Source organism: Emys orbicularis, chromosome 9, assembly GCF_028017835.1.
Source record: "Emys orbicularis isolate rEmyOrb1 chromosome 9, rEmyOrb1.hap1, whole genome shotgun sequence".
Taxonomy (NCBI): Eukaryota; Metazoa; Chordata; order Testudines; family Emydidae; genus Emys; species Emys orbicularis.
In genome coordinates, this window is record NC_088691.1 from 100790064 (window position 1) to 100810919 (window position 20856).

General features: G+C 61.6%; 1 protein-coding gene across 1 annotated transcript in view; it reads left to right on the forward strand.

Moving 5' to 3' along the window:
- Window positions 1-467: 467 nt before the first annotated feature.
- The window catches only part of LOC135883827 (solute carrier family 12 member 9-like), a 48723-nt gene continuing 28334 nt past the window's right edge, over window positions 468-20856 (forward strand). Inside the window, exons 1-6 of the mRNA XM_065411082.1 lie at window positions 468-639; window positions 8781-8915; window positions 10048-10185; window positions 11482-11781; window positions 13289-13396; window positions 13476-13587. Of these exons, the coding sequence (XP_065267154.1) occupies window positions 468-639; window positions 8781-8915; window positions 10048-10185; window positions 11482-11781; window positions 13289-13396; window positions 13476-13587 (965 nt within the window). The remainder of the gene's footprint in view (window positions 640-8780; window positions 8916-10047; window positions 10186-11481; window positions 11782-13288; window positions 13397-13475; window positions 13588-20856) is intronic.

Consider the following 20856-nt stretch of genomic DNA (forward strand, 5'->3'; position numbering starts at 1 on the left):
GGTGAATGGGGTGCAGGACTGTGGGGGGTGAACGAGATGGGGGTGGCGGCTCTGGGAGGTGGAGAGGATGGAGTGGAAGAGTGCTGTAAGGGGTACAGGGCTGGGATGTGTATGTGGGGGGACAGGGCAGGATGGGACTGGGAGAAATGCAGTAAGGGGGATGGGGACATGGGGGTGGGACAGGGAGGGATGCAGTAAGGGGGATGGGGTGGGATGCAGTGAGGGGCTGGGGTGGGATCCGGAGGGATGCAGTGAGGGGGATGGAGGGGACAGGGAGGGATGCAGGGAGGGGGGCAGGGCTGGGGGGAGGTGCCCAGAGTCCGGGGCGGGGCTGCCGGGGCCGGCGGCGGACTCAGGAGGACTGTCCCGGGCCGGGGGGGCGGAGCTGCCGGGCCGGACCCGCCCCCGACTCCCCGAGGTGGCCGGGCCGGGCCGGGCTGGGCGCTGGGTTCGGGCCGGGCGGCGCCATGGCGGGCTCGGAGCGGAGCCCCCTGCTCACCTACCGCCTGTGCAGCAGCACCTCGGTGGAGGAGCCCAGGCCGGGGCCGGCGCCGGGCTCCCGCAAGCTGCGCACCTTCCTGGGCGTGGTGGTGCCCACCCTGCTCTCTATGTTCAGCGTGGTGCTGTTCCTGCGGCTCGGTGAGTCGGGCAGCCCCCTAGGGCCCCCCAGGGTCCCCCCAGGAACCCCCCAGGTAACCCCAGCCCGGCCCCCCAGGATCCCCCCAGGGACCCCCAGCTGATCCCCCCAGGTAACCCTAGCCTGGCCCCCCAGGAACCTCCCAGGTAACCCCAGCCTGGCCCCCCAGGTAACCCTAGCCTGGCCCCCAGGTTCCCCCTAGCCTGCCCCCCCAGGTTCTCCCCAGGATCCCCCCAGGGACCCCCCAGGTAACCCCAGTCCAGCCCCCTGGGTCCCCCAGCATCCCCCCAGGTTTCCCCCAGCCTGGCCCCCAGGGACCCCCCAGGATCCCCTCAGGTTACCCCCAGGGAACCCCAGCCTGCCCCCCCAGGGTCCCTCCAGGACCCCCAGCCCAGTCCCCCAGGATTCTCTCCCCCCCCCCCCCCAGGGACCTCATACCCTGGGACCTAACTTCTCTCAGTCCCCCTTCCTGCCATGGTCTGTCGTGGGGTGTCAGGGGGGTTACTGGGCATGGGGGTGCCCTGCCCTGGCGTTCCAGCAGCCTCTATAACCAGCTCCCCTAACTGTGGCACCCCAGTGACCCCCAGGAATCCCTTATAGCTCCCATAACCCCAGCATCCTCACACCTGCCCCATAGCCCCTCACTAGCTCCCCAGTACTCCAGCACCCCAGTTCATCTCCACGCAGCCCCGAACCTGCTCATCCCACCAACTCCTGTATCCCCCACTAACTTCCCATCCCCAACACCTCTCCACTGTCCTACCATCCTCCAACCCCTCCCCCACCATCCCCAGCCCCCCAGCAACAGCTTCTCTCCCTAGCCCCCGATAACCTGCCCAGTCCTCTGCACCAGGCCCACAGTCCACATCCCTAAACCTGCTCTAGCAGCACCCCGATATCCCGGGAACCCCCATCCAAATCAGCGGCCTGTGTCCAGTGTTCCTTGACAGCAAAAGATCCTGCTTCAAGCCCAGGCCCTGTAAGACAAGGATGCCTTTGCCCAGAGTTTGGGGAGCAAGTTTTAGCAGCTGGGAAAATAAAGCCCAGAGCCAGCGATGGTACGAGTGTGAGTTGCCCTGTGCCGCCTGGCTCTGTGGAGTTCCCTTGTGCCACCTGGAAGGGCGGCGTGCCTAGCTGACTGTTGGGCTCCGGCTGGAGGAAAGCCCCCGGTTGTGTTCATGACCAGCGTGTGGGTGGGCACAGGCAGAAGCGGGTTAACCTGCTGGAGACAGAGCCTGAAATTGCTCCCAAAGCTGGGGGCTGGGGAAGTGCTGCCTGCTTGCAGCACCGGGCTCCACTTTCCTAGTACAAATACAAACCAGAACTGAGAAAAGACAAAGCCCCAGAAACTTGGGTTTGTGTGTGTGTGTGTGGGGGGGGGCTGTGCTGAAATGAGCAGGCAGCACCCTTTGGAGCCTTTCCAGCTGTCACTGAGGAATGTGGAAGTAAAACTTCTTTTCAGTTGCACTTTCTGGTTCCTGGGTTTGGTTTTCGTGAAGTTTGAGACTCAGGGACCTGCTGTGAACTTCTGCTCCCAGCCCTTAATATTTAACTGAGGGAGCCAGTGTCTTCACGGAAACCCCACCCTGGCCTCTGTGCCATTTTCTCTCTCCCCCACCCCCCTCGATGCTAGGCTTGGTCTGGTGGATGCACGTAGCTGGTGATCACGAACCAAGCTGGGTTGGCATGTAGGATGCCCCTGGCAAGGGCAGAGACCCGCTGGCCTACTGCGATCCCCTCTCAGGGAGTATCAGCCTCCCATCTGTTGGGACCTCAGGGATGCCCAAAGGTGTTTTACTCCTGCTAGGAGCGGTTCTTGGCCCCTGGTGCTATGGGAGAGCAATCTGGAGACTGTTCCTCCATTAGCAGAGTCATCAGCTAAGGTGCTGCGGGCCCCTGAGGCTGTGCAAAGTCAGTCGCCGGATTGGGGTGTAAATCCAAGATGTATGGCTGGATTCTGTCCCCCAGCTCCCCTCCCCCCGTGCAGTGGAAGACAACGGGGGATGGCATGGGTGTAACCAAGGGCAGAATGGATCTGCAGGATCTGTTCGGTGGGTGACGCTGCCCCAGCCAGAGGGAGCCCAGCGCGACTCCGGGAGCCCAGGCTGGGTTTGCAGGGCTGACTGGTAGAGAAAACATCCCTTTGCCTGTCACCTGAGCAGATCTGCTCCAGATGCACTGGGACACAGTGAGCGTCCCTGAACCCACAGTGCCTTGCATACAGACTCGCTGCTAGAACCCGCCCCCGCCGTGAACCCCTCCCCAAATTCGCTTGGCTGAAATCCAGCCTCCTGTATTCCTCACCCCTTCTGGACCCGTCTTCCCCCAGAGATCCTGGGCTGCTGTCCTTCCCTGCTGCCCCACTCCTGTTCCTTCCACGCTGTGCTGCGAATCATTCCCTTCCGTGCCCTCTCCCTGCTCTGCCGGTCAGGTCGGCCGGCACTGCTGCCCCTGACTCCCCCTAGCCTCACTGGCTCCATTCGTGCACACCCAGGGCGTGGCCCACTGGGGGGTTTGACAGATTCCCACTGCCAGGGGCCCCAGTGCAAGGCCCCATCAGCTTCTGGCATCTTTAAAATTATCGCCATGTCAGCTACTGGAGCCTTGGCTAGACTATAGAATCCTAGAAGATCAGGGTTGGAAGGGACCTCAGGAGGTCATTTAGTCCAACCCCCTGCTCAAAGCAGGACCAATTCCCAACTAAATCATCCCAGCCAGGGCTTTGTCAAGCCTGACCTTAAAAACCTCTAAGGAAGGAGATTCCACCAGCTCCCTAGGTAACCCATTCCAGTGCTTCACCACCCTCCTAGTGAAAAAGTTCTTCCTAATATCCAACCTAAACCTCCCCCACTGCAACTTGAGACCATTGCTCCTTGTTCTGTCATCTGCCACCACTGAGAACAGTCTAGATCCATCTTCTTTGGAACCCCCTTTCAGGTAGTTGAAAGCAGCTATCAAATCCCCCCATATTCTTCTCTTCTGCAGACTAAATAATCCCAGTTCCCTCAGCCTCTCCTCATGAGTCATGTGCTCCAGCCCCCTAATCATTTTTGTTGCCCTCCACTGGACTCTTTCCAATTTTTCCACATCCTCCTTGTAGTGTGGGGCCCAAAACTGGACACAGTACTCCAGATGAGGCCTCACCAATGCCGAATAGAGGGGAACGATCACGTCCCTTGGTCTGCTGGCAATGCCCCTACTTATACAGCCCCAAATGCCGTTAGCCTTCGACTAGGGCTTGATCTTCTGGTAGCGCCTCTGTCTAGGGATGTGTCTGTACCACAGTTGCTGAGGTGGGTGGGTGGGTGGGGGTTCATCTATCTAGCTTGGATACTGGAGCAGAGAAGCCGTAGCAGTGCGTGGTTTGGTGTGGACTGTACCAAGCGGAGCCCTGGGTAACTTCTCACCGAGCTGCCGCAGCTTTGCCGCTACGCAAAGCTGGATTAAAGCCAGCTTGGGTATGTCTAACTCGAGCTGCCCCGGGACTGCGGTGCGGGCATCCCCTAGAAAACTCCGGCCTTCCCCAGGGCTGAGTTCTTCTTCCAAAACACTGGGACTGTTTTAGCCCGTGTTCTCACCCCGTGCTGAGCCTGGGATTTGTAGGAAAACCCAGGCAGATGCATGAGTAATTTCCTATGACACAGTCCTGCTGGCCGGGCATCCTGCAGTTCTATCTACCTCTCTTACTTTAACTGCGGCCAAGCCATCGCTGAGCCAACAGCGTAGGGGTTTACGCTCTGAGCCCTGTGAGCTCCAGTTCTCTGGGGTTCTCCTTCTCCTTTATTTAGGTTCCTTAATCTGTTGTTTTGTGATTGCGTGTCAAGCGCTTCCCTCCGGTAATCAATAAAGCCCGACTTGGGAAATTTCTGCCCTGGTTTATGATCAAGAGGAAGCTTGCTGTGGCCTGGGCAGGCCTGAACCTCCAGCTTTTGCAGAACGGGCTAGTTTCTAGCCTGTATTGTGGGAAACACCATGTGCATGTGACTGGAGTGGGCTCCAGGTTGTGAAATTACCAGTTTGCTGCCCTGGGGGAAGCCCTGCACCTTATGAGAACTGGGTCAATTTCATGCTGTTGTTGGGGAGCTGTGAGCCCAGCTGCAGAGATGCCGGGGGCTGATTTTGCAGCAGTGGCCTCTCATTTTGGGACCCCCGGGGCCTGTCTATGATCTTGCCTACCCCAGCCATACAGCAGAGTCGTCCCATTGGCTTCAGGGAGTTGTTCCCGGCTCCTACTGGTGTAACTGAGTGGAGGAGGAGCGGGCCCCCAGTGCCAGCTTGTCAGAGGTGCCAAGCGCTTCCTGCTCCCGCTGGGCCTGCTATGATGGGCACCGGTGGCATTCAGGCCGTTGTGTCTGAAGCTGGGCACCCAGAAGGGGAGGCCCCCCCCCCGATTAGATGCTGCATCTTGAAGTTTGATCCTATGGCTTTGGGGGTGCAGGAGGAGAGGGAGGCGGGGATGGCGCTTTAGCAGGGTGTAGCCCCTGGATGGTGCAGGCCAGCCCTCGTGCCTTGCCCCGGCTTTGGCTTCTGGCAAGCAGGGTTCGTGGCTGTTAAATTCGTCAAGCCCTGTGCTTCAAAGCCTTAAGGACAAGGAGGCCAGTGTACTTGGCTGGACCATCTGCCGCCCTGCATCCTGGGGTGGCGGCACTGGGAACGCACACCATCCCGTGTCTCGGTCCTAGGAGGACGGGAGCCAGCGCCTTCGTCATGGGGCTTTGCCGCTGTGGAGCTCCTCCGTACGTGCCAGAGCCTGGCCGGGGCAGCCTTCGGGGCGAGGCGCCATGGCCCGCTGCTTCCCCTTTGGGCCGTGTGGGTTTCCTGTCTGGGTCGCTCCCTGCGTCTGCCCGGCTGCCTGAGCCCGCTTTGGCTTTGGTTTTACTTCCATCATCTCCAGAGCTTGGGGGAGCCTTTCTTGTGAAGCGCAGCATAAAGATGGCCTTACGTCCTCCGCCCCGGCGCTCCCTGTCTATCCAGGCAGCCGGCAGACGCCGCGGTAATGGGCGTTGGGGAGGGCAGCACGCGGGAGAAGGAGAGAGCTAAGCTGCCGATTGCTCTGCACTATCTGCTCTGCTCCCCGGCCATGGAGGGATAAACCTGTCCTGACTGCCAGGCGCCCCCCCACCCCCACCCCGCCCCCCTGTTCCGTCACTTCCCAAGCCGGCTCCCTCCCACTCGCCCGGCCATCCCTCTGCGAGGTCTCCTCCGAGTCCTCACTGCTGGGGTGCCTGGGGCTCTACGGGCCATTAAAGGACCAAGCCCCGGCCCCAAGGAGGTCACAGTCTAATTAGCAGGATACCAGAGCATGCTTGGGGAGGGGAGCCCTGCTCCTGGGCGGTGCAGGTCTTGCAGTGTGGCTTGTTTGGCCTGTTTGGTAACCGGTCCATGGCCCCTGATGACTTCCTGGGGGTGGCAGGGATAGAACTCGGCTCCCGCTGCTCCAGAAGCTCTGTCCTCTGCCTCTGGAGCAAAGGGAGAGTCTCTGGGAGCGGCGCGGGGCCTAGGATGCCACTCCGGTTTGCAGTTCTGAGTCCATCCAGCAGAGGGCAGTGATGCTCTCCCTCTCACACTGATCATTGCAACAGGTGGTCTGGACGTGATACTTTACCGCCTGTGTTGTGCAAACAGTAACTACACACACACACACCCCGCCCCTGCCCAGAGAACCAGGCCAGTGGATTGCCGGGCCGCCCTTGCTAGGCCAGGCCTCTGTCACAGCTCACATTCCTCTCCCAGGTGTCAGATCTGAAACTGGGGCATTCCTCCCGGGAGGAGCCTCCTGGGTGGGGGGAGCGAACCTGCCCAATTTGGGAGGGGAGGAGGACCGATCCTGGTCCAGTTTTGGAGGTGGAGGGGGAGGGAGTTAGTTATCCCAGGCCCCATGGAGAAGACCCGACTGAATGGGTCTCTCCTCTCCCTGATATCTCTGAATTCTTGCTGACTATCCGTGCAGAAATGACGCGGCCCAGGCAGGCAATCTCCCCTCTCCCGCCCCCCACCCTTCCTCTTCCGCTCCTTGGCCCAGGTGCCCAGCATGGCCGTGGCCTCTCTTCCTGGCTGGAGTCTCCGGGCCCTTTCCTGGGGGTGGGTGTGATTCGCCTGGATCCCTTGGCAGGCTGGGTTGCCCTGGGCTGTGGGGACGGGGCTGTCAGCAGAGGCTCACCCTGCCTAACGCCTTCCCTCTGGGGCCTGCGCAGGCTGCGGGGGTCTTGGGCGCTTGGCAGAGTTCCTGGGATCCCGCAAACTGCCCTTCCCAGGCCCAGCCTTTCCAGTGGGGGTTTACAGTCAGTGCTGCCGGGTCTATTTCCACCCCCAGCCCCTCTGCACCGGCCTTTGGGGACGCCTCCGGCGTGGGAGTCACATAAATGTAGAACATCAGAACGGCCTCACTGGGTCAGCCCAATGGTCCATCTAGCCCTGTGTCCTGTCCTCCAACAGAGGCTGGTGCCAGGTGCTTCAGAGGGAATGAACAGAACAGGGCGATCATTGACTGACCCATCCCCTGTCGCCCCCTCCCAGCTTCTGGCAGTCAAAGGCTAGGGACACCCGGAGCATGGGGTTACCTCCCTGGCTAATAGCCATTGATGGAGCTGTCCTCCAGGAACGTAGCTAGTTCTCTTTTGAACCCTGCTATAGTTTTGCCCTTCACAGCATCCCCTGGCAGTGAGTTCCACAGGTTGACTGTGTTGTTGGAGGAAATTCTTCCTTTTGGTTGTTTGAAACCTGCTGCCTATTAATTTCATTGGGTGACCCCTGGCTCTTGTGTTATGAGGAGAAAATAACACTTCCTTATTTACTAAGAGAGGCTGGGCACAGGCCGCCCCAGGCATTTTAAACCTGCCGTCTCTCTCTCACCTGGCGCAGCGCCGTAGCCACGCTCAGTGGAGCTGCAGCCGAGACACCCCCCACCCCCAAAGGGCTGGCGTGGAGGGAGCCGAAGGCTGACCCCACGGTGCCTGGAAGTTAGAGCTGTCTCTCCACTCTGGCCCGCCCCTGGGGTGGATTTGTGCTGGGGACGCCATCGCTCACCTACTTTGTGCCCATCCCAGTTCTCTGTGGAACAGGGCCACTTCCTGCATCCCCCAGGACGAGCCTGACTGCGCCGGGTTCTTCGCATGGCAGTGGTTCTCTTCCCCCCTTTGCTCCGTCTGGCGCTGCCTGCGAATGCAGCCCAGGAGCATGTGGTGTCTGGCTTTGCCTGGTCCTGTGAACCTGGGCTCTCTGCCCACACGTGGGACCCATGGAGACAGAGTCCGGGGAGTCTCACTTTGCTGTTCCACCGGAGCAGCTGGCTGTTTCCCTGCAGCGATTCCCTCCCGGCCGGCTGCCCGCGGTGCCCGGAGGTAGCTGGTACCAGCAGGAGCAGCCGTGGGGCTGCAGGGAGCTGGGCTGGTGTCGTCCTTCCCCAGCGCAGGAAAGCGAAACCTACAAGAGCTGTGTCTGGAATGGGGGGGGGAGGTGGCAGAATGACAGGAGGGGGATCGGTGGGGGGGCAGTGACTGCTCCCTCCCAGCAGCCCCATGAAAGCTGCCTCTCCCTCACGCCCACTAGGGGCCAGGCACTTAGCAGCCACCGAATGGCCATGGTTGAAGCAGAAAGCTCCCTGGGGACACCAGGCCGGGGTGGATGTACAGGGACTTGCCCTGGTGATTTGCTGGTTTCCTGCCCCCCCCACCCCCAGCCCTTCACGGGTGCTGTTCCCCCTCCCCCGTGCTGTCTCAAGGCTCTCCCTCTGCATGGGGCTGAGTGTTGCTTTAATCCCCCGGTGCTTAGCTTTAAGCCCCTTGTGCCGCAGCGCGTGGGCTCTGATAATTGCTCTTTTCCCTGGAGCGTAGCTGCTGGAGCAGCACAGCGGGGACGGGCGCTCAGGCTCCCAGCACCCCAGTGCCCCACTGGTCTCTAGCAGGCAGGTTGTTCCTACAGTGGGGGAGCAGGCCCAAGGGGGGCAGGTTCTTGAGGTGGGGGGACACCCCTTCCCCCGGCCTGCCCAGGTCTCCTGCGCCGTGTCCCCCACCCTGGGGGGCGGGGGCACGCTGGGCCCTGCCACTCAGGGCTGGCCTGGCTCCACAGGGAGCAGTTGGCCGGCAGGAGGTGGGGGCTCCGTGCCACGCTCCCCTTTCCCCTTACTTCCCCCCTCTGCCGGCAGGGTTTGTGGTGGGCCAGGCCGGCTTGTACGAGGCGCTGGGCATGTTCGTGGTGGCCTACGTCATCATTGGCATGACAGTGCTGTCGGTGTGCGCCATCTCCACCAACGGGGCGCTGGACGCCGGCGGAGCCTACTGTATCCTTCCCTGGCACCCCTGCCTTGGTGCTGCCCTTCTCTCGCAGGGCCAGCTCCAGGCACCAGCCGAGCAAGCTGGTGCTTGGGGCGGCAGATTCTATGGGGTGGCATTCCGTCCAATCCTAGGGCGGCATGGCCACTTTTTTTTTTTTTTTTGATTGGTTGGTTCGCTGATCCGGCCGCCCAGTAGGGGGCGGCGGCACGGAGGAGGGGAGTGCCCTGCTAGGAGCGGGCTGCGCGCTCCGTCTGCCCCAGCCGGTGCCAGGTCTGCAGCAAGCCCGGCAGGGCAGCCCGCGTCCTTCCCTCCCCGCCGACCGGAGCGGCGTGGAGCCCTCCTGGCAGGTGGTGCAGCGGGAGGGGCCACGTGGCGAGCGCCCCGCTGAAGCCCTGGCTGCCCCTTCTCTCTCTCCCCCTGCTCCATCCCCTTCCCCCTGCACCCGCACTCCGGCCGCCCCGCAGTTGTTTTTTTCCTGCTTTGCCGTTCTGGCTGCCCTGATTTTTTTTTTTTTTTTTTTTTTTGCTTGGGGCGGCAAAAAAGTCAGAGCTCCCCTGTTCTCTCGGCAGCCCATTCGGCCCGGTTCCCCTTGGTCTGGGTCTGTGGGGCAACAGCTCAGCCCGGCAGAGCTGGTCCCCTGGCACGCGCTGGGGGCGCGAGCTCCAGGGCTCCGCAGACAGACCAAAATCCCCACTGCCTGTGCCCCTGGCTGGCAGCCCATTTGCCAACCAGAGGCTTTGCTTCGCTGCAGTCACCCCTCTTCCCAGCACGTGCCCCCTTTCCAGCTGGACTGTGGCCTCAGGCGGCCGGTCCCGGGGGGAAGGGGAAATCCTCACCAGCGTTAACTGGAAGTGCCTTAGAAAAGGGAAGCTGAGGGCCTTGGGCTCCCGCCCTGCTCACTGCAGCCAGCTTGGAGCTGATCCAGGTCGCTAGGGATGTAATACACCCAGAGCAGCTGCTGTGCTGGGCCCAGGGACACCCCCCACCCCCCCACACACATCCTGTGCCATGGGCTGGTGCCAGGGCCTGGCCCTGCACGGCCAGCGTCTCCCCGGGCTCCTGCAGGCCAGGGGGCGGGCAGGAGCTGCTGAAGCTGGGATCCCCCCGAGCCCTGGGTGTTCCTTGACCCCGGCGCAGACATGATCAGCCGCGCGCTCGGCCCCGAGTTCGGGGGCAGCATCGGGATCATGTTCTTCTTGGCCAACGTCTGCGGCAGTGCCCTGTACATCCTGGGGCTGGTGGAGGCCATCATCGACATCTTCGGCGTCCCGTTGGGTAAGTGGGGTCCCCCTCCCCTCACCCCCAACAGCCCAGCTCGGCTGCCTGGTCACTCCCTCCTCCACCGCCTTCCCCAGGACGGGCCCGTCTGACCCTGGCTCCAGCCCGCAGGTTGGGCCAGTGCCCAGGGTGGGCGGGCTGGAGGCAGCGCTCCCCTGCCCAGAGCTGAGGTAGGGGCATCCCCTGGGGTTCATAGGCCTGCAGACCTAGCCCTTGGTATGGGGGCTGCAGTTCCCTGCATAGCCAGAGAGCGAGCCAGGGAGGGGGCAGGGCCGCTGTTACTCCAGGAAACTGCCCGCGAACCACCCTGCTCCTGGAGGGAGGGGACCTTGCCCGTACAGTGAGAGCAGGGGCCTTGGACACCTGTGTCCCTGCCCGGCTCTGTCACTGGCTCCCTCCCTGAGTTTGGGTGAGGCCCCGCCTTGCTCTGCGCCTCAGTTTCCCCTGCTGTTACGTGGAGGGCTTGTCCGGCCTTACCCCCGCGGGCCTGTGGGGTTCTGTCTGTGCATGGTGTACGGGGGGAGCAGCCTGGGGAGCTGGGCATGGCAGGGCAGCTGTGGGGCTGCCAAACCCAGGGATTACACTGCGTAGGGCTGAGCGACACCTGCTGGTGCTACTGACAGCAACAGTGCCGTGCTGTATGTGGACGGCTGCCATCCTCACGGCCCCTGCACTCCAGCTGCCCCTTGCGTGCCCCACGGAGGCGCAAGAAGGCCCCTGGCAGCTGCCTGCCAATTCCCTTCCTGGCTGCACCAGCCCCCCGGCTGCTCTCTCTGATCAGCCCCATTGGTGCAGAGGTGTGGGGCAGGGGAAGGAGAAAGGTTAATGCCCTAAGGAGCCTGCCACTCCCAGGCAGGAATGCCCCCCCACCCGCCCCGGGTTACCTACCTGTGCCCGGGCAATGATGGCCCTCTTGAAGGGGGGTGCGTTCCCCCGACCCCCTCCACGGCATGCCCAGGGTAGGGGGTGCACATGGGGGGATAGGGACACCCACGCAGCTCCCAAGCCAGCAGCCACCACCCTTGGGGAGTGTGATCGGACCCTGGGGCAGAGCCCCTCACTTTCCAGGAATGGTCCTACCCCACCCAGCATGGCACGGCCTGGCCCTCGGGGCTCTGTGTAGGGAGTGTGGGGGGCTCAGTCTGGTGCCCAGGTGGGCACAGCACAAAGCTGGCACTGATTGGCCCCCCCACTGGCAGCCCCAGCACAGGCCTGTGCTTCCGTCCCAAGGCAGGGGGTGTGTGGGGAGCTTTACTCATGCCATGCCCCTTAACCCGCCCCGTCTCCCGACAGGTCAGACCATGGGCAGCAGCTTCCAGGTCCTGCCCCGCAGCTACTGGTACGAGTTGCTGTACGGCACGGCCCTGCTGCTGGTCTGCCTGCTGGTCTGCCTGGTGGGTGCCTCCATCTACGCCAAGGCCACCTTCCTCATCTTCCTCATCGTCATGCTGGTGCTGGTCACCGTCTTCGTCAGCTTCTTTGCCGTGGGTCCCACCGTGGTGCCGCTGCTGCTGCCGGAGGGCAACGGCTCACTCGCCGTCAATGGCACCTTCACCGGCTTCCGGCTTGACACCCTGCGGGGCAACCTGGCAGGTGGGCACCGTCTGGCTCTGCGCGGTAACCCCTCATCTGGACTGCCCGACCCGACCACCCTGCGCCTGGCAACGCCTCACCCGGCCTGCCCACCACATTCCCGACCCCGCCTGGCAATCCCTCACCAACCCGTCCACCACCCCGCTCAACCCTGCCTGGCAATCCTTCACCCGGCCCGCCCATTCCCTTTCCGATCCTGCCCAGCAACCCCTCACCCTGCCTGGCAATCCCTCACCCAGCCCGCCCACCCACAGCCTGATCCTGCCTGGCAACCCCTCACCGACCTGACCACCCCCTGCCCGACCCTGCCCAGCAATCCCTCACCCGGCCTGCCCACCCCCACCCACCCCCTGCCCGGCAACCCCTCACCGACCCGCCCACCTCCTGCTTGACCCTGCCCAGCAACCCCTCACCCGGCCCACCCACCCCCTGCCCGGCAACCCCTCACTGACCTGACCACCCCCTGCCCGACCCTGCCCAGCAACCCCTCACCCGGCCCACCCCCCCACCCGATGACCCCTCACCGACACGTCCACCCCCTGCTCGACCCTGCCTGGCAACCCCTCATCCGGCCTGCCCGACCCAACCACCCTGCCTGGCAACCCCTCACCCGGCCTGCCCGACCCAACCACCCTGCCTGGCAACCCCTCACTTGGCTTGCCCGACCCTGCCCAGCAACTCCTCACCCTGCCTGGCCACCACCTGCCCGACCCTGCCTGGCAACGCCTCGCCTGGCCTGCCCCGACCACCCCCTGCCCGACCCTGCCTGGCAACCCCTCACCCAGCCTGCCCGCCCACCATCCCCCCAGCCCTGCCTGGCAACCTTTAACCCGGCCCTCCAGACCCTGCCCAGCGACCCCCTCACCCGGCCTTCCCGCCCAACCCTGTTCAGCGACCTCCCACCCCACTCTGCCCCTGGCCCTGCCCCCCAGTTCCCCTCCAGGCCCCCCACCTGACCCTGTTCCCAGCTTCCTCCCCCACCCCTAGTGCATCTTATCCCGCCCAGCTCTGCCTGCCCTACCCTGCCCAGCAGAGCCTGGCACTTTGCTGGGACTCACCTTGGGGGTTACAGTTCCCCCAGCAAAGGCCCAGGCCATGAGCCCCACATGAGCCATCTTCCAGCTTTACTGCCAGAATGGCCGTGCCCACAACCTGCCCCCGCCTGGTGCCACTAGAGGCAGATGGCAGGGGCTGTGTCCTGGCTGTTGGCCGAGCCTCACGCCCTGCCAGTGTGGCTGCGCTGGGGAGCTCCCTGGCAGCGCGGCGGCTGTGCCCAGCGTGGCGCTGCCCCATGGCCAGCAGGCGCCCATGCCAATTTCGCTCAGCAGAGACCTGTCCGCCGGGCTGACCTCGGCCCCGCCCTTGCCCAGCGCGCTCAGCCCGGCCTGACGCAGCACTCGAGCGGGGTGGAGAGGGTGGCAGAGCCGGGGCCCGCGCTCCGGGCTGGGTTGGGGGCTCGGTGCTGGGGCTGCTGGGCCTTCCTCACGTCTCCCTTCTGCCCTGGCAGCCGCCTACGGCGTGGACTACACCACGGGGCGCGTGATGAGCTTCAGCACCGTCTTTGCCGTCATGTTCAATGGCTGCACCGGCATCATGGCCGGCTCCAACATGTCGGGTGAGGAGGGGCAGGGATGGGGGGCAGGGCAGGGGGAGATGGGGCAGGGCTGACGGCCTCCCCTCACTTTCCCCCGCAGGGGATCTGAAACGCCCCAGCTACTCCATCCCCAGAGGCACCATCGCCGCCGTGCTCTTCACCTACCTCATCTACAACCTGCTGGCCATCACGCTGTGCTGCACCTGTGACAGGTACGTGCCCCCGGCCCGAGCCACGCCCCGCCGGAGCATAGACACAGACCCTCCATTGCGGGGCGAGGGGGCTGCATGCCGGGGGGGGGGGGGAGGAAGGGAGGGGGCAGCCCAGCCATCAGGGCGGAGTGAAGCCGGAGCCCAGGGAAGGCCGTGCTGGGGGGGATGGGCAGCAGGCTGGCTTGGGCCAGGGGGTTGCTGAGTGATCCACCTGCAGAAAAGCCGCGTTGATTTGGGGCTGGCAGACACCCAGGCGTGGGCGGGCTGGGAGGCTCTGGGATTGGTGTCATCCAGGGCCGTCGGGGGCCTGCCCCTCCCAGCTGCGGGCTTGCCGCTCTCAAGGACTGGGGCCCAGGGCCTCCCCACAAGCTCATGCCGTGCCGATGATACCACCACGCCCGGTAGCGCCTGCTTGGTCCAGCTCCGCTCCCCGTCCCGGAGCTGGGGCCCTGCAGGGCTGCCGGGCAGTGCCCGCCTTGCTGTGCCGGCGCCGGGGGCCGCCCGGAGCACGCCCCGGGCTCAGCTGTTAATTTTCCACTCTGGAAAGTGGTGCCATAAATCGGGCCGGTGGCAGGCGGCTGGCAGGAGTCGGGAGAGTTATAGCTGTCGGCGGCTAATATCTTAATGCACAGCCATTGCTCAGAGCGACAGGGGACAGGCTGGGCAGGCGCTGTCACTCAGGAATGGGTAATGGGCTTTGCTCACCTCCCCCACTGAGTAACAAGACGGGCCCAGGGCACGGCCCCCATGCCTGCCTCCAACCCCCGGGCAGTGGCGGGGGGTCACTGGCTGAGTGCTGTCGGGGCACCCGGTGCCTTGGGAGCAGGCAGTGTGCACGGCCCCGCCCAGCCCCCAAAGGCCAGGAGGTGGCACCGCAGAGCTTGGGCAGTGCCAGGGACAGCTCCGCCAGCGAGATCCAGAGCAGTGGCCTCCTGCCTGCTGGACGGCATCAGGGGAGGGGGGGGTCTCCGGTCCCATCCTGCCCCCCAGAGCCCTCTGGCTGCTGTAGAGGGTGCCCCACTCCCCTTCCCAGCCTCCCCCCGGTGGATAGCTCCAGCTGCTCGCTGCTCAGAGCCGGGCCAAGCGGGCCAGCACCACAGGGGCCGGCCTGACAAGACTTGGTCAGGAGCGAGCGCGTGATGGGGAGCTGGAAACCCGGGGGCTGTGATTTACCTCTGGCGCCCGCCCCCTCTCTGCTGCCACAGACAAGGCTCTGCCTCGGTTTCCCCCTCCAGTCCCTGGGGATAATAGGCCTGACTCAGCCCTGCTGTAGGTCCCATGGCTCCCCAGGAAGGGGGCTGCCCCCTGTGGGAGAGCATCCCCCCCACCCCTGGAGTTGGGTAGCTGGGAGCCGAGCCCTGGGTCACGCTTGGCCCTGTCAGCCTTGAGAACAAGCCTGCAGGAGCTGCTATTTAGGTAGGACCTACACAAAAACAACCCTCTTCTCATTTAGGATGGCCCCATCCACCATTCTTTCTACGGCTCCTCCCACATTGTGCATGTTTGGGGCCTGCCCGGCAGGGGCACCTCCTCCACGCCCCCTGCTAGCAGGCACCCCACCCCCTCCATTCGCACCAGCAGTGCCATTTGGCAGGTTAGGAGCAGAAGCCTGCTCTGGGGAGGAGGACATCGGGCAGTGCGTGAAGACTCGGGGCAAACCCAGCCCCGAGGGAGAGGTCCCGGGGGGGGGGGGGGTCTCCTGTCCCTGTGGAGATGGCAGGACTTTGATTGCCAAGGGCTGGTGCAAACGCCCCCTACAATGGAACTGGGGTTGTCCAGCCCGGTGAGTGAGGGGCTGGGCGACCCTCCTGCTGCCTCACAGGTCGAGCTAGCCCTTGAAATGCAGCCGGGGGGCAGCCAGCCAGAGCGGTGGGGCTGGGCCGGGATTCCCCAGCGGGGTGCGGGGAGCTTGTCTTGGGCCCCCACACTGGGCCAGCCGCTCGGCTGCCACTCTGAGCAAGGTGATCAATTTCCAGATAATTAGGTATTAATTGCCAGATACACTGAGGTTTCAGATCTGGGCTAATTTATCTCCCACCTGCTCTCAGGCTCTTGTTAAAATCCAATTAAAGGCTGGGCCATTTGTATCCTTGTAAAGCGTCAGCAAACGGCTCCTTCCCCACTTAGTTCCTCGCTGAGTTTCGGCCAGTTGGCTGCTGCGGGGCCGGAGCGTTATGGGCCACTGTCTCGTAAACCCCTGGTAGGTGGCTTCCAGCTGATCGACGGCTCGCGTGGCTTCCAACCCACAATGAACCGCTCATGGCCAGGCAGCTCTGAGAACCCACCCTTCGCGCCAGCAGCAGGAATCTGCCAACATGGCCCAGGATGCCCCTACCAAGCAGTAGTGATACCCTGCGGGCTGGGGGTGAGGGCAGCAGCCAGAGGACAAACGGGCCATAACCGGGCACTGCCAGGCCCCAGAGCTGATGCCCCAGCCTGGATGCTGCCTGGGAAAGGATATTCCCTTCACACGCAAGCTGGCCCTTCCCATCAGGAAGGGGTTCCCAGGGCCTCCGAGAGAGTAGCCCTAAAATCCACAAGTCCAGGAGCCGACCCAGAGGCCTGGTGGGGCCTGGTCTCTCCCACGCTGGTTTTCTGACTCTGCAAGTGACGGGTGAGTTACCCAGACGTCCACTCCCCCTGCGCTTTCCCTGGGAATATTGGAGACTCCAGCCACCAGTGTGATGCAAATCACAGGGCCCGCCTCAGCCAGACGCGGCCCACGCGGTGTCTTGCTTAGTCCAGCCCTGGGGTCCCCACACAGCTCTGCAGTGCCTCTCAATCCCGACCTGCTAGCCCATCCCTGGAGTCACTACGCCTCGCTGCGTCACTTGGGGGTACACCCTGATGTGCAGAAGGTAAAATCTCCAGGTTCCCTGGCCCGTGTCTCTCCCTAGGAGCGGAGCCTGGCCCTGGCAGAGCGTTCGGGCAGCGTCTCGGGGAGCCCGGAGCTGGGCACAGCAGGCTGCCCCACCGGCAGGGCTGAGTTGGAGCCACTGATCTGCCCGGTGGTGGCTGTGCTTTGCACACACGGAAGGCCAGGCTGCCATGGCAGAGGGTCGTGATGCCACGCTGGGGAGACTGCTGTGCGTGGCCCGGGCTCCCGTACCAGCCTTGCCTGCCGCGTTTATAAAACAAACCCCAGGCTGGAAGGGCCACCCGGTGCCAGCCTGACCCCAGGCGCCCCTGTCCCTGACCACAGCCCCGATGCCGGTGTCCTTTGTGCACCCCCATCGCTGCTCCGGGGCAGGACTTGGCCAGTGACGTGCCCCAGAAGAGCCGGCCCCGCTGTGGTGCTGGCACGAGGGCAGGTGGGGGGCTGTTTTAGGTCCTCCTGGAAATCAGCTGCCTCGGGGCTGGATGGTTTGATTAAGCCAGGGCCCAGCGCGAGCTGTCTCCCAGCCTGGCTGTAACTGCTTTGCTATCGATCGGCCCTGGCCCCACGCGCCGCCTCCCGGGAGACTGATGGCAGCAATTGGCTCCAGCTGGGCCCTGGCCTGGTGATGGGCTGGGAGAGCAATTACCTGTGAGCCGCCTGGGGGAATTGTGCTCTGCAGGGGCTGCGGTGTTCAGGGACTTGGTCAGGGAGCCCCCACGCCCGCCCCCTCGGCCCGTCAGGGAACCCCCCTGCTCTGGCCCTCACTGCCTCAGTACGTCAGGGCCCCCCTGCACTCCTGTGCCTGTCCCCTTGGCCTGTCACGGACCCCACGCCTGCCCCCTCAGCCTGTCAGGCAACCCCCCTGCTCTGGCCCCCACCACCTCAGCCTGTCAGGGACCCCCTGCACTCCTGTGCCTGTCCCCTCGGCCTGTCACGGGCCCCCCCCACACCCTCATGCCTGCCCCATGGCCTGTCAGAGACACCCCCCCCCCCGTGCCATACCTGGCCTTTTGGGGAGCCCCCACTCGTGCCCATCTCAGCCCCTTGGGGACCCCCCACGCTACCGCACCTGCCTGCATGGTGCTCCCCCGCACTAACAATAAACACAGTGCTTGTGAGAGCCCCTGCAATAACAAACCCCTCCATGAAGGTGATAGAATCATAGAATTGGAAGGGACCTCAGGAGGTCATTTAGTCCAATCCCCTGCTCAAAGCAGGACCCATCCCCAGACAGATTTTTACCCCAGTTTCCTAAATGGCCTCCTCAAGGATTGAACTCACAACCCTGGGTTTAGCAGGCCAATGCTCAAACCACTGAGCTATCCCTCCCCCGGGATGGAGGAGCAAGGTGTGTCTGTGCTTTCCGGTTCCCCTCTCTGGGGGGTGGCTGCGCCTAGAATCATAGAATCATAGAATATCAGGGTTGGAAGGGACCTCAAGAGGTCATCTAGTCCAACCCCCTGCTCAAAGCAGGACCAATTCCCAACTAAATCATCCCAGCCAGGGCTTTGTCAAGCCGGGCCTTAAAAACCTCCAAGGAAGGAGACTCCACCACCTCCCTAGGTAACGCATTCCAGTGCTTCACCACCCTCCTAGTGAAATAGTGTTTCCTAATATCCAACCTGGACCTCCCCCACTGCAACTTGAGACCATTGCTCCTTGTTCTGTCATCTGCCACCACTGAGAACAGCCGAACTCCATCCTCTTTGGAACCTCCCTTCAGGTAGTTGAAGGCTGCTATCAAATCCCCCCTCATTCTTCTCTTCTGGAGACTAAACAATCCCAGTTCCCTCAGCCTCTCCTCATAAGTCATGTGCTCCAGACCCCTAATCATTTTTGTTGCCCTCCGCTGGACTCTTTCCAATTTTTCCACATCCTTCTTGTAGTGTGGGGCCCAAAATTGGACACAGTATTCCAGATGAGGCCTCACCAATGTCGAATAAAGGGGAACGATCACGTTCCTCGATCTGCTGGCAATGCCCCTACTTATACAGCCCAAAATGCCGTTAGCCTTCTTGGCAACAAGAGCACACTGTTGACTCATATCCAGCTTCTCGTCCACTGTGACCCCTAGGTCCTTTTCTGCAGAACTGCTACCTAGCCATTCGGTCCCTAGTCTGTAGCAGTGCATGGGATTCTTCCTTCCTAAGTGCAGGACTCTGCACTTATCCTTGTTGAACCTCATCAGGTTTTTTTTGGCCCAATCCTCTAATTTGTCTAGGTCCCTCTGTATCCGATCCCTACCCTCTAGTGTATCTACCACGCCTCCTAGTTTAGTGTCATCTGCAAACTTGCTGAGAGTGCAGTCCACACCATCCTCCAGATCATTAATAAAGATATTAAACAAAACCGGCCCCAGGACCGACCCTTGGGGCACTCCGCTTGAAACCGGCTGCCAACTAGACATGGAGCCATTGATCACTACCCGTTGAGCCCGACGATCTAGCCAGCTTTCTATCCACCTTACAGTCCATTCATCCAGCCCATATTTCTTTAACTTGGCGGCAAGAATACTGTGGGAGACTGTGTCAAAAGCTTTGCTAAAGTCAAGGAATAACACATCCACTGCTTTCCCCTCATCCACAGAGCCAGTTATCTCATCATAGAAGGCAATTAGGTTAGTCAGGCACGACTTCCCTTTGGTGAATCCATGCTGACTGTTCCTGATCACTTTCCTCTCCTCTAAGTGTTTCATAATTGATTCCTTGAGGACCTGTTCCATGATTTTTCCAGGGACTGAGGTGAGGCTGACTGGCCTGTAGTTCCCCGGATCCTCCTTCTTCCCTTTTTTAAAGATGGGCACTACATTAGCCTTTTTCCAGTCATCCGGGACCTCCCCCGATCGCCATGAGTTTTCAAAAATAATGGCTAATGGCTCTGCAATCTCATCCGCCAACTCCTTTAGCACCCTCGGATGCAGCGCATCCGGCCCCATGGACTTGTGCACATCCAGTTTTTCTAAATAGTCCCGAACCACTTCTTTCTCCACATAGGGCTGGTCACCTTCTCCCCATATTGTGCTGCCCAGTGCAGCAGTCTGGGAGCTGACCTTGTTTGTGAAGACAGAGGCAAAAAAATCATTGAGTACATTAGCTTTTTCCACATCCTCGGTCACTAGGTTGCCTCCCACATTCAGTAAGGGGCCCACACTTTCCTTGACTTTCTTCTTGTTGCTAACATACCTGAAGAAACCTTTCTTGTTACTCTTAACATCTCTTGCTAGCTGCAACTCCAAGTGTGATTTGGCCTTCCTGATTTCATTCCTGCATGCCTGAGCAATAGTTTTATACTCCTCCCTGGTCATTTGTCCAATCTTCCACTTCTTGTAAGCTTCTTTTTTGCGTTTAAGTTCAGCAAGGATTTCACTGTTTAGCCAAGCTGGTCGCCTGCCATATTTACTATTCTTTCTACACATCGGGATGTTTTTTTCCTGCAACCGCAATAAGGATTCTTTAAAATACAGCCAGCTCTCCTGGACCCCTTTGCCCTTCATGTTATTCTCCCAGGGGATCCTGCCCATCTGTTCCCTGAGGGAGTCAAAGTCTGCTTTTCTGAAGTCCAGGGTCCGTATTCTGCTGCTCTCCTTTCTTCCTTGTGTCAGGATCCTGAACTCGACCATCTCATGGTCACTGCCTCCCAGGTTCCCATCCACTTTTGCTTCCCCTACTAATTCTTCCCTGTTTGTGAGCAGCAGGTCAAGAAAAGCTCTGCCCCTAGTTGGTTCCTCCAGGACTTGCACCAGGAAATTGTCCCCTACACTTTCCAAAAACTTCCTGGATTGTCTGTGCACCGCTGTATTGCTCTCCCAGCAGATATCAGGGTGATTAAAGTCTCCCATGAGAACCAGGGCCTGCGATCTAGCAACTTCTGCTAGTTGCCAGAAGAAAGCCTCATCCACCTCATCCCCCTGGTCTGGTGGTCTATAGCAGACTCCAACCACGACATCACCCTTGTTGCTCACACTTCTCAACTTTATCCAGAGACTCTCAGGTTTTTCTGCAGTTTCATATCGGAGCTCTGAGCAGTCATACTCCTCTCTTACATACAACGCAACTCCCCCACCTTTTCTGCCCTGCCTGTCCTTCCTGAACAGTTTATATCCATCCATGACAGTACTCCAGTCATGTGAGTTATCCCACCAAGTCTCTGTTATTCCAATCGCATCATAGTTCCCTGATTGTGCCAGGACTTCCAGTTCTCCCTGCTTGTTTCCCAGGCTTCTTGCATTTGTGTATAGGCACTTAAGATAACTCATCGATCGTCCCTCTTTCTCAGCATGAGACAGGAGTCCTCCCCTCTTGCACTCTCCTCCTTGTGCTTCCTCCCAGGATCCCATTTCCCCACTTACCTCAGGGCTTTGGTCTCCTTCCCCCGGTGAACCTAGTTTAAAG